General features: G+C 39.8%; 2 protein-coding genes across 2 annotated transcripts; one reads left to right on the forward strand and one right to left on the reverse strand.

Moving 5' to 3' along the window:
* Nucleotides 1-501: 501 nt before the first annotated feature.
* LOC122034889 (F-box/kelch-repeat protein At2g44130-like) lies at nt 502-2,150 on the forward strand. The gene has a single exon (XM_042594250.1). It carries the CDS (start codon nt 652-654, stop codon nt 1,765-1,767), a length of 1,116 nt encoding a protein of 371 aa, XP_042450184.1. The 5' UTR covers nt 502-651; the 3' UTR covers nt 1,768-2,150.
* A 4,773-nt stretch (nt 2,151-6,923) lies between these two features.
* LOC122034890 lies at nt 6,924-11,065 on the reverse strand. Its single transcript, XM_042594251.1, has 6 exons — nt 10,808-11,065; nt 10,632-10,715; nt 10,480-10,519; nt 7,673-7,741; nt 7,367-7,476; nt 6,924-7,237 (listed from the first exon to the last, which is right to left on the reverse strand). The coding sequence occupies exons 1-6, from the start codon at nt 11,062-11,064 to the stop codon at nt 7,102-7,104; spliced, it is 696 nt and encodes a 231-aa protein (XP_042450185.1). The 5' UTR covers nt 11,065; the 3' UTR covers nt 6,924-7,101.
* Nucleotides 11,066-12,926: the final 1,861 nt, after the last annotated feature.

Here is a 12,926-nt window from a genome sequence, read left to right on the forward strand (position 1 = left end):
TTTCAAGAAGTAAATGTAGCCAAGACCAGCTTCCAGGACATAGCTAAATCTAGCAAAAGAAAGTTATTTGGCACAATGAATATCAGTAATGAAAAATTATACAATGACCAATACATTAAGCAACTTATAACTTCTGTATTTATCTGTTTCAGAGATTTTGATGGCAACATAACACATGGTCATTCTTACCTTGCAAAGTTAAACAGGTAAATTATATAAGACGTAAAAGGAAAGTATGTTAGCAGTTGAATTATAGCTGATGCAGTAGCTTACACAGTATGTTATATGTAGAAACAGAAAATTAAACAGCACGATTTTGATTCAGGAAGACTAAACTTCCATCTAATGACCATTGTAAACTTCAAATTTCAAACTTCAATCCTTTCCAGTCTAATGCAACCTTTCCCTTCTCTCTAAGGCACTGAAAATATTTTTTTTTTTGTCTCTGACCATACACCAGGGTTCTAGTAGGTCAAACGTGAAAAGATTATAAATACTCCATGAAGTGCATGATGCTCATCTAGAATAGGAATAACTCCAATTATATTAAGTATAGAAGCTACGCAGGTCTCTCGCCATATTTCTCATTGTCTGGAGTAACAAAGTACAAAAATTGCAACGAAAAGATTGAAAGAAAAGAGAGCAAGAGAGATGAGGAATGAGGAGAGCGCGCAGGAACTCATACCGGGTTTACCGAATGACGTGGCCTTGGACTGCCTCGCCCGAGTTCCGCACCGATTTCACCCGGGTCTCCGACTCGTCTCTCGTGGCTGGCGAAATCTGCTCACCGCTCCCTGCTTCCACCAGCACCGGGAGCGAATCGAGGCGACGGAGGACCTGATCTTCCTCGTCCAAGCCCTCCTCGGAAAGAACTCTGGAGGCGGCGGTGAGAAGGGCGACGGCGCCACTGTAAGCAGTCCGGAGGCTTACGGCCTTAGCATTTACAATGCGACTGATGGATCGTGGCACCGGTTGGCGACTCCGAAACCGATTCCGCTGTTTGCGCAAGTCGCTGCGGTCGACGGCAAGCTGGTGGTGATGGGTGGCTGGGACCCGGTAACCCTGGATCCGGTGACGGAGGTTCGGGTGCTGGATCTTAAGAGAGGCGAGTGGCGGATAGGAGCGTCCATGGTTGTGGCACGGAGCTTCTTCGCGTGCGCGGCGGTGGCTGGGAAAGTGTACGTCGCCGGGGGGCACGATGCCTGGAAGAACGCGCTTCAGGGGGCGGAGGCGTACGACGTCGAAGAGGATCGGTGGTTGGATCTGCCGGCCATGGGGGAGAAGCGGGACGAGTGCAAGGGGGTGGCGGCAGGGGGCCGGTTTTGGGCAGTGAGCGGGTACGGCACGGAGGGCCAGGGAAGGTTCTTGGGAGCGGCCGAGTGGTACGACGCTGACGCGGGGAAATGGAAGAGGGAAGAGGGAATGTGGGAATGGGAGGAGGGAGTCTGCGTGGGCCTAGCCGGGGGGCGGATGTGGAGCGTGGAGTGCGGCGGCGGGAGGGAGAATATGGTGAGGGAGTACAAGGGAAACGGGAAAGGATGGAGAGAGGTAGCGCCGCTCCCGGCGCGGACGAGGGTGAGACCTTCCGCGGCGGCGATCGACGGCGGAGAGAGGGTGTTCCTCGTGGCGGAGGTGGAGGCTGAGGCTGAGGGGATGGAGCCCAATCGAGGCTGGATTTTGGAGGTGGCCTCCGCCACGTGGTCCCGGCTTGAAATTCCATCTCGCTTCAACCGGTTCACCTTTTCAACCGCTGCGGTCCGGCTTTAGTTGACAAGAGTTTCCGTAGTTTCTTAATTGATTTCTTAATTAGACTTGTCATGTTTCTGGTCGGTGTGTATTTGAGAAAGGTACATGCGGCAATAATGAAGTTTCTTCTGTGTATGGAACAAAGCGTTAACAACTTAATATGCATTGCTAAACTAAACTCATTCTGAAAGAGAACGGATTGACTCACAATGAAAGTGTGATTGCAAGATGCAAAATGTTTTAAGTTGAATCTTTGAGCAATCTTGTGAGACTATTCGTGTCTTCAGTGTCATTTTTCAAGCAACTGAGGCTAAGGATTCTACTACTGCTCTATATCAGAAGAGCACAGGCAATCTTGTGAGATTCACCATTTTTTATAAGAAAGCATATTTGCCATTATGGTCTATATCAGAACACAAAGGTAATCAATCAGGAATAATAAACTCTTAAGCCACAAGAGGCGAACACTACTACATGATCTTTGATTGCTAGAATATAAAGCTGATGAAAGTTATTTGATCAAATGTGCCAGGTCTGGATCATCCATGTCCAGATCTAGCCATCCATATAGCCTCATGTACTCGATGTAATGATCTGGTGGCTTGATGGCACGGAGCTTTCTCGGAGCAAAGTCATGTAATCTTCGGACATCGCGAACCAGCCATCTCGCAAAGGCCCGGTCTATCGGAGGCATCGCTTTCACCAAAATCTCATCCCTGGTATTCTCCTGTCTTGCAGGCTTATTTCCCATGGTGCAAGTTTGGCTTTACTGGATCAGAGGAAAATAAGAACATAAATAACAAAAACAATCAGAAGAATGAGATACTCGAGTGAATAAACTTGAAAGCTAGATAGATAAAACAGATAGAATAAATAATAGTCGTTAGATGCAAAATAGCCATGTATTAAAATCAGTTCAAAGAATTAGTAGTCTTTTTGGTTTCAAAAACTAAGAAACAGAAGTTGACTGATCAACTAAAATGCAATTCTTGGTGGTTTGGATAATTGGAATTTATTTACATTGAGCATAGATGTGGTTTCAACTATAGTAGTTGTTTGTTTAATTAGAAAATTAGCAGCTTTATTATTTCTTCCATGAATTTATTCTTCCAGTGATATCATTCTTCATTTAGTTGTTTGTTTAACCAGAAAATTAGCAGATTTATTATTTCTTCCATGAATTCATTCTGCCACAGATATATCCTTCTCCATCATATAACTAAACAAAGTTTTGCATTTCAAGTTAAGAAAGAACAAGATAAAGTAACTGATCCAACTGCACAGTTTGGAGGTAAATAATTATCCATTAGTTTTATATAAATGACTTGGGTGAACAATTGATTTCCCATATTAAGCATCTAGAGTCCAATGAGGTACGTTGTAAGCTTTGATCGTGAATAACTTCTACAGTTAGTGTTTTTTACTCTTCTTCTTGGTCGGGCAACAACTATCAGCACTCAACCTGATAAATATCATACAAGCATCAAGTAGCTCAATTGATAAAAGCCAAATTTTCTTCCAAATTTCGCAGTTCTTGCATTTGGTATTTAACCTCCTGAAAACTAACAACCTATTTACTCCGACAATATACAGTTTCAATATTAATTATACAGCCAACATCGAACAAATCTCTAGAAAATTCGCCAGACCTAAACAACTAGTCCATGGACAAACAATACAACTAGTGAAATCCCTAGAAAATCTCATTTGGGTAGATGACTAAACAAGTAATGGCATTTCTTAATTATCATCTCTAAATCGAGTATTATCCTTTCAATCTGTATTGCACCGTGGAGAGCACTCTCCCTCTTCTGATCAAAGAACGAAATAGAACCAGAATTTTGATTTTGAGATCAAAACGGGAGAATGAATCCCAGTGAACATCAAATCGCCGAAGGATATGCAAATTTTAGGAGGATTAAACAAACAATACTGGGTTGTGAATCAACGCACCTGCCCCTGTTGGCTCCTAGTCTGCCACTTTCCGATCTTATCCCACAATCTCGAAACTCATATTATCTAGACAAGGCCAGAAGGGCGTGAACAAAAGAGGATTCGGTGCTCCACCTGAGCACGCTAATCATCTACCCGTTCAGACTCTTCTCGGAAACTAAATATTTAATCAGCGCATTCTTTTCGTGTACTGAAGGATCACTAGACGCACTCTGCCTTTTGAGGCTGTGGATTCGTTTCATAGGCCGTGGGCCACAGGCTGTTCTATTCAATCGATAACTGTCTGGCTTGGTACAGTTTCAGTTGGGCCGGCCTATCACATCCGTTTCAGATTATTATTTTTATTGTTTTCTCTAAATTTAAGAAACTTGAACTTTTGATAATATTTACTTATAAGTTATAAATTAAACTTTATGTTTTTTACCTGATATTCTTGGCTACTAATTCTGAGGTGAACGATTATACCTTATAAAATGATCACCGAGTAAATTTAAAAAGTATAAATAGAACCTGTTAAGTGGCCCAATATCAGGAGTGATTCAAGCACATATTTAAAATGCCTCACATGAAAATCGAATCATTATTACATGAATATACCACCTCACCATTTACCATCACACTAAGTCCGGGTACTTATAAATTAAACTTGAATCATATATAAACTATTGTACAGTTTAAAATACATTTGTATGCCTAATCGTTTAAATTATATCTGTTAATTAAAAATATGTTCCCAACCATAAACTTCCCTTTCTCCTCAACTACAAATCCGCATTAGACGGGCCGACATTCCCCTTTTATATATGATATGGTGAGTAAATTCAGCGCTATGTAATATGATCAAATCAAAAGTTAATCTGAGTTGGAAGTTAAAATCATGCTTGATTAAGCCTAAATGAATCGAATCAAACCGATCAATTAGTTTAGCCAGAATTCGGGTTAGAGCAAACCAAGCTTCGACTCAATCAAGTCAAAAAGAAGATCTCAAGTCAATTCAGTCCAAGTCGCGTTTGAAGGTAGTCTGATAAAATTGGTACTCGACTCAACGATTATTGAAACGTCGATCACCCAGAGATACAATAGTTAAAGTAGCGATCAATAGAATGATGTCTCTTGGTAATAGAGTCATTCTTTCACTTTCTATTTAAAGGTAATCACTTGCAAGTAAGCAATTTCATAACTTCTACTCCTTTATGTTTCTCCATTTGTTTTCTCCATCTTTATCTGCGATCTAACTGTCATGATTCTCTTTAGGTCCATTACAGTAAATGACTATTATACTTAGTATATATAGAATTTTATTATCCTACACATTTATTAATGAGCCGAGAGTTAAATTTTTTTTTTTAACCTAAATATTATACCATATATTTTAAACTTTATACCTTAAATTTTAAGTCTTAAATCGTAAGCCTAAATAACACTAGGTGTACGAGTCCTCTGGAACATCTAGTGTTAATTTTTTTAAAATTTCTTTAATGTAGATATTATACCATAAAATTTAAACTCTAAGTTTAAAAAAAAAAAATTTTAAAAAACGCTAAATGCTAACGGGTCCTCGCGGATGAGTGTGCTTCACTATATGCATATATATATATACCCAGGCCTTGCCTTTTTGAGCTTCACAACACTTCATACACCACTCGGCCGCCATGAGTGGATTCACCAAGCTTGGTTTTCCATTGATCTTCATACTATTAATGTTCTCCCTCCTCGGTCTCGCCGCCAAGTTCCTCTACCACCGCCGCTGCCGCTGCTCTCGCTTCCCCGCTGACCCCGAGCGCACTTGCCCCTTCAGCGACGGGCCCGCCCCTGGGGCGCTTCTCATTCGAGCGCTCTGCTTCAAGTTCAAGCACCGATCCCGCATCGAGCCCGCTTCCGCCGTCCACTCGTCGCGGACGACGGCGCCGCTATCGCCGACGGAAGAGGACTTAGAGGAGTGCGACCTCGCTCGGTGGCACGCCGTCTACCTGGGGCCCTCGAGGGCGCTCTATACCATCAAGGAAGAAGAGACCGAGGAGGAAGCCGATCACGACGCATATGAGACGCCATTCGCAACGCCCTGCGCGTCGTTCCGATTCAACTCCGAAGCGCCGTCTCTACCGCCTGAAGCGTCGGAGGTGATAGACGACTCCGGAGAGCTTGCGCCAGCGAGCTCACAAGCGTTGCGTGGGGATAAATGAACGGTCGTCAGTGGGGAGATTCATGACAGTTATTACTATTTCCTAGCTCAATATTTAGTTTGTTATCTTCTCATTCCACTAGACGAAGCTCTGAGTTTCATTTTTGATTGCTTTTGTAAATTAACTGAAGGTTTTGCTGCTTCAGAGGCGTGCCGTAAGTAAATAATGAGAGTGAGCCACGGGAGTTGTTACGTGTGTAGTAAATACTCTGTTTCCAAGTATTGAATGCCTTTCCATTTATATGGAATCTTGGTGGGAAGAACTGATTGTCCAATTCCTGCACCAATTGCTCTGATTAATATGCACTTGAAAACAGATAAGAATAGCAGAACTACTTACATTGATTTAGAAGGCTCAGAAGCATGGGAAGGAAGCTAGAGAAACAAAATCTTTGATACCTCTGAAAAGTGGGCAGCACTCTCATCTCTATCAAGCCAGCTTTATGGCGACTGTGCCATTATCAGAATGTTGTTGTCACTTTTGCTTTCCAGGTTTCTTATGAGTTTGCCTGCTTTTACAGCTTGGCTTTATTTTGCATGAGTTCCCTCCACCATCTCAGACTTCAGCTTGATTCCAAAGTGGTCTTCTATCCACACAAAAAAGCAGCAGCCCCTGCTTTGCAGTCGATCTACTGAAGTTAAATTATCTTTAAAGTATCACAAAATCACAAATGCATGCTTTGCCAAGTCAATAAGAACTACAAAAATTGACATCTTTTATCTTCCAAGGCGTTCGGTTGCAAGATAGAATCTGCCCTATAATTCCTGTATCTTATTAACATTCAAATAAATAAAATCCGAGGGGATTGCAGCTGGAGAATGGGTGGTGAGACATCAATCAAACCTAATAATAACTCTCTTGGTTTCATAATAGGCTGTCCCTAATATTTATTTTTGACCTACCATCCATAAAGATAAATCTAACCAATGGCCTTCTAGCATGCCAAAGCATAAGATTTGTAGGAAATTTTCTTGACAAAGACATGCCAATCTAGAGTGGTGTATCAAACATCAAATATACAATTCTTTGACATGTAGGAAATAGGAAACTCTGCTTTAATCATGCATCCTCATTGTATTTGTGTAGAATAGGGTCTGATTAACGTATCAATATTATACAGACGAACACAACCCAATCACTTATTCAATTTTTCAAGTTATACTATGTTCTCCAGCAATCTACTGATTAACTATGAAAAAGAATGGACCATGAAATTGTTTCAATTGCTTGGGTCCTTGCCAAAACCCATCAGGACATGAGTGATCAGCATAGAAGCTCTGCGTGTCACTTCTGATAGTCTCCCTGTTAAAGCTAGACTGGCTGTTTCCCTGTTTTTCAGAGGCTTCCTGTCCCACCTGCGCAGTATTAATGTGGAACAGTTTGAATCAACTTATTTGTCGGAATTTCTCAAAATATAAATTTATGAATGCTGATATGACCATCTGGCATATCAGGCATAAAATAATGAGAGAGTGTGGACTAACCAGTCTTCATGGCGAACAACTTTCCCTTCTTCAACTTTCAGCCTGATAAGCGATACTAGGTCGATAGCCTTCCCAAAGATTTTGTAGTGTTGCTTGTTATCAATCAAAATCTGAAAATAAACAAACAACAAAAAAAAAAAAAAAAAGCCAATTGCTATTGAGATAGTGATACGTATAAACATGTGGGTGCATTAATAAGTTGGTATTGAGTCATTATGGCATATTGGTGGTGCCAACGTGGGTATGACAACATGGATTTTCCATTAAGAGAAAGGCATAGTTTAAAAGCAGAATAAAACCACAAACCTCTACTTTTCCAGGTCCGGTTGAATTTTCTTCTACCGTATATTCAACAATCTTGGACTCACTGAATAACTGCGAGGCAAAGTTGTCTGTTTCAAATGAAAAATGACTACAGATGACAGGTTAACTTCTTGATAGCTAACAACTTCTGAACTCTCCGACATTAATTAACCATGTGGAACAAAGAAACAAATGTACTAAAACAAACAATATGTGCAGCATGAATACTTAATGCACATCCAAGCAGAATTTATGGATAATGAGTTCATTAACTTGGAAAATAACAAATTGAAGATCGTAAACTAACATAAAGTTCACATAGCTGGCAGTACTATAACAGCAGTTATAGCATTTATAATCTACTTGCCGACATTGAATAATTTGGAGACCCTGCTCCTTATTATTTCATAGTCTACTTTTATGTTCTGATGTTCAGTATTAGTCAACTACAATGTACTGAGATGTTCGGTTGCAAAGTTTCTACTTGAACATAATGATTACAATAATTAACCTGCATGTATCACTTGAAAAACTCCTGTCATGAGCATAGAACGATTACTGATTATCACAAAAAATGCAATTGCAATGGAAAAAAGAATAGTCAACATTGTCCAAACACCATTACAAATGGGATTGCCTAAGGAAACATTTCCATGCCACCAGCTAATACTGTTACGAGGAGAAATCAATTGTGACGGAAAAATATTTGTTGCAGTTGTGTAATTACCAAAAAACTATTGTAACTTCTACTACTACAATGAAACAACACCATTGCAATGTTGCAGGACTTCTGCGATGGGTTGTGCCACTGCAACTAACTTTTGAATTTTAAAAAAGAACATTCATTAAGTCAAAAAAATCTTATATACAATTGAAAGGGAATACAAAACGTGATATATAAATTTTAAGAGATACAAAACCCTCATTTTGTCAAACATTTCAATCCACATTTGATAAATCAAACTCAACTAAATATATCCAGACATGCCACACAACTCAACTAAGAATATCAACATCCTTAAGGTAAGAAAGAACAATATTCAACAACAACAACGGGCTTAATTTCAAACAAAAAGAAAACAAGAAACTGAATTTCAGAATACCCATACATAAAACATGTAGGATAAGAAAAAGAAGACTTAAAATGCTACTCGTGGAATGACAATGTAAAATGTAGAAGTTGGATAAGATTGAGCGACAAAAAGCTGAACAAACATAGAATGACCATAAGGCAAAGGTGGTGGTATCCAATCAAGAACAGTGCCATAGTTAGAAATTTTTTTGACTGGGCCATTAAATTTGAAGGTAACAGTTTTAAAAATAAACTAGAAAACATCAGAATAAAATATAAACATGGGCATGAGATATAATAATATTCATAATTATTTAATTAGATATAAATAAATTAGATAAAATGTAAATATATAATTGTCTAAAACAAGCTTTCATATTTTGGAATTATTGTAAAAATACGTTATTATCCATACTATCAAATATAGTTTGCCAAGACAACTAATTAACCAAATAATCATGAGTTGATCTTACAATTGATTGCAAGAAGACTAATGAAATTGCAATGGTGGATAAAGATGTTAGTTCCTCCCTTGTGATTAAGGTTAATTACAAGTTTTAATATTTTTCAAAGCATTATGTTGTTGCGTTGTATTTGATATACTATTTAAGTGGGAAGCCTTCTCGTGGTAATTTTGTGATCCGAAATTGAATGGATTAGACTGGATGGCAGGTAGCCATAATAGAAGAGATTGAACTCCAAGGTAGATATGTCAAAAATCAAGAAGTTTAGATGATGGATATTACTGTTCCAGTGTAGAGTAAGAGTTGAGTTGGAAACTGAACATTGTCATTGAGCTTGGATGGAGACAAAAAGACATTTGACTCATGTATTTTGCTTGCGATGTTGTACTTTTGTGTTTGTTTCCCGTAAATCAATCTTATTAAGATGAAATTGCGTTTCTATGTAGAGTTGATATTTAGAAAAAATTTAGAATGCTGTTTAGAGACCTACAGGATCTTGGTAGCTTCGAGTTTGTGTCTCAAAGCTGTAGGGAGGAATACAAGTTAGTAGGCTCACTTAGACAAGGCCTTGGGACTGTTGGGTCCTTTTTGGTCAATCAAGCAGTAACCTTTGGTTGACCCAAGTGGTTGGTCCATCAAAAAGTTTGCTTTGGTTGATCAACTCAAAATCCACATATTCCAATAGCCACATTTTATTACTTTGGTCTACAAAACAGGTTGTTTGGTGGCAAGGCGATGGAAGAAGAGGAGGAGGAGGAAGGTGGAGAGAGAGGGAGGGAGGGAGGAGGAAGGGGGGTAGCGGGAGTGAAGAGAAGACCGAGAAAGAAAGGCATGGAGGTGGAGAAGTTACAGTAGCAATGGCCAGAGAAAAGAGGAGAAAATAGGGGATTGTTCATGGAAGAGGAGAAAACAGGAGGGGAAGGAGATGGAAGCAACAGTCGAAGGGAGGAGAAGATGGTGGAAAACAGAGAGGAGAATCAGGAGATAGACAACAACTGGAAAAGGGAGAAATGCACATTAGAGCTATTGTAAAATTAACCTTAGGCTCTGCTTCATCTTTTAAAAATATGACCCTTCCCGTCTAGATATATTTCAAACGATTCTTATCATAATTTAACATCTGATAAAAATTTCAAATTTACTAAGCTAAACAACAAGCATGAGGCGAGATTAAAGGAAAAGTATATTTCAACGCAATACGAAAGCTTAAAAGAGATACTAGCGCAGGATTGACGTATAACTACAGCAGGAAAACTTAATTTGTAACTCTGAACCTTGGGCAGAGAATAGAACGCCGATTTGATCTGATTCACTCTGCAAATAACATTTTTTTGAAAAAATAAATAAATCAAAACTCCAAACTCAACGGATGGAAAATCGCATGAAAGAGAGCAAAAAAGAAAACATCGCAACAACTTAGCCTCACCCATGAGCGCACATCAGCGGATCCTCGAATATCGCATTCGGAGAGTAGATTTCAAAGTCCCGCGCCGTCGCACTCGATCCGTATCTGATCTCGAAATAAAGTAAAAAAAAAAACTAAAATAATAAGCAAAGAGGAAGCTTATCAACTAGGAAAATGAATTCGGAAAAAATCCTAACAATTTGAGGAGATGGGGGATGATAAGGTCAGCGATTCCGTCGCCGTCAACGCGACCCCCAGTAACGCCGCGATATTTGAAGTCCTGGAAGTCCTTCGCTCGCTGCTCCTTTTCCATGGACGAGTACTTAGCCTTACTCTGAATCGAGGATGGCAGGAAATGACTAAGAACCCTAATTCTAAGGGGAAAGAGAGGACTTAGCGGCATTGGTAGAAAAGAAAAAGGAGCGGGAAGCTTGGAAACGACAATGGGCAGCATGATGACTAGTGAGACACGAGTATATATCGTTACACATTTGTATACACGGATGCTTATTGATTGAAAGATATTTCGCAAGTAGGTCCCACGGGCTTCGCGAAAGATTGACTTTGGCGGGTCGACAAAAGTGCAGTTAGTGTCTGAGTCGGAAGAAGGTGCCGTTAACATCGTGACACGTGGCGACAGAATGGCGGTTCGCTGGACCTTTGGCGTCCAAACGCTCCACGTGCCTGATACACAACAAATGTATCAGAAAGATGGAATAGTCTATTTTCAAAAATTCAACAACTGCGATAATTGACGTAGCGGATAATTCATACAGGACGCTCAAAACTAAGGTTACATATCAATCTCTGCACACTCAAATTTAATGAGTTAAAAAGGAATTTAAATTCAACAATTTCAAGATTAGTCCTGAGTTCTAGTTGAAATAATGATCTATTGATCTTCTAATTTTATCTATTACTCAAAGTTGAATGATCATTTGTAACTCGTTTTCTCGTAGTATTTAGCATTTCTACGTATGAGACCTCCATTTCTATATAAATAATGATCATAACTAGTAACCTAATAAAATAAAATTTATACTTTACAATTCTACTTCAATTAGTGAAATATAAAAGAATTAAGAAAGGAACAACTTTACTTCTCTTGTTATTGTGGTGGTTGGAAAAAGGAGAAAAAGAGTTGTTTGTAAAATACTACTCACTAAAAAAATAAAAGAACGACCGTTGCTTTTGAGAAAAAACATAGAAGAGAAGATAGGGAGGAAGAAGTTGTTGGACAAACAATCTGTTGCCGAAGATATACGGGGTATTAGTTGAATTTAAATACTCGAATTAAATTCAACTTACAGTTGAGATTACCTGAGCTGATAATCTCAGGCTACCAGCAGGGGCTGATTTCTGCCAAATGATGAAGGCAATCTGCATAGTATTGACAGAGTGGGTTGAGCAGCCGGCGCGGGTAGGTTGGTCGAGCAGAAAGTTTGTGCAGGAAGATCAGCCGGGCGAGTAGAGCGGATGACCAGGATATAAAGCTGAGTGGTCGAGCAGACTGGCCGAGAGAGAGACCGACCGAGTCGAGCAGACAAGCAGGGCGAGAAGCAGGCCGAGCGAAGCAGATAGGCCAGCCGAGACAGACAAGCCGACCGAGAAGAGGAGAGGGCAGCAACTGATGAGGGTTGCTTTTGTTGATGGAAGAGGGCAGCAACTGATGTTGCGTTTCTTACTTGCTGGAGAAGAGAAAGGAGAAGAAGAAAAGAGGACTCTTGTGCTCAAGAGCACGAGAAGAGGAGAGGAAAAAACTGCAGATTTACTTCCGTTGGACAAGAGAAGGAAAATAAAGAAATGAGGAAGAAGAGGAAGGAAAAATAAAAGAGAGGGATGAGCGAAGGCATGATGGTGGTGTATCTCATAGCGAGGGCTGCTGAATGCGTAGGGAGAAAAAAAGAGAAGGTTTCTTCAAAAATAACCTAATTCGTTTTAAACCAATTGAATTCATGTAAACATTAAACTTGGTTCGGTCATAACTTGGCCAAATCAACTCTAAATCAATCTTAGTTTGAACCAATGTAATTCTTATCTCTGCATTTTATCTTGTTTGAAATCGATGGAGATGGAATGCTGGATACGTGGCTAGCATGTTGACCAATTGAAGACTCCTTGCTGTCAAAAGATAACTTTGAAGCACTTCTGTGCATCAAAAAAAGTATTAGTAACCTAGCCAAGGAAGGGGGCCCAGCGTAGACCTTCTAACGTAAAAGTCAGTCATTGGTAGAAGGTGATGAACAGTAGTATGAATGAATAGTAAAAATTACGTAGTCTCGCGCAATGTGAGTATACCTGCGCCTGCAGATGGAG

Source organism: Zingiber officinale, chromosome 11B, assembly GCF_018446385.1.
Source record: "Zingiber officinale cultivar Zhangliang chromosome 11B, Zo_v1.1, whole genome shotgun sequence".
In the NCBI taxonomy this organism is placed as follows: Eukaryota; Viridiplantae; Streptophyta; class Magnoliopsida; order Zingiberales; family Zingiberaceae; genus Zingiber; species Zingiber officinale.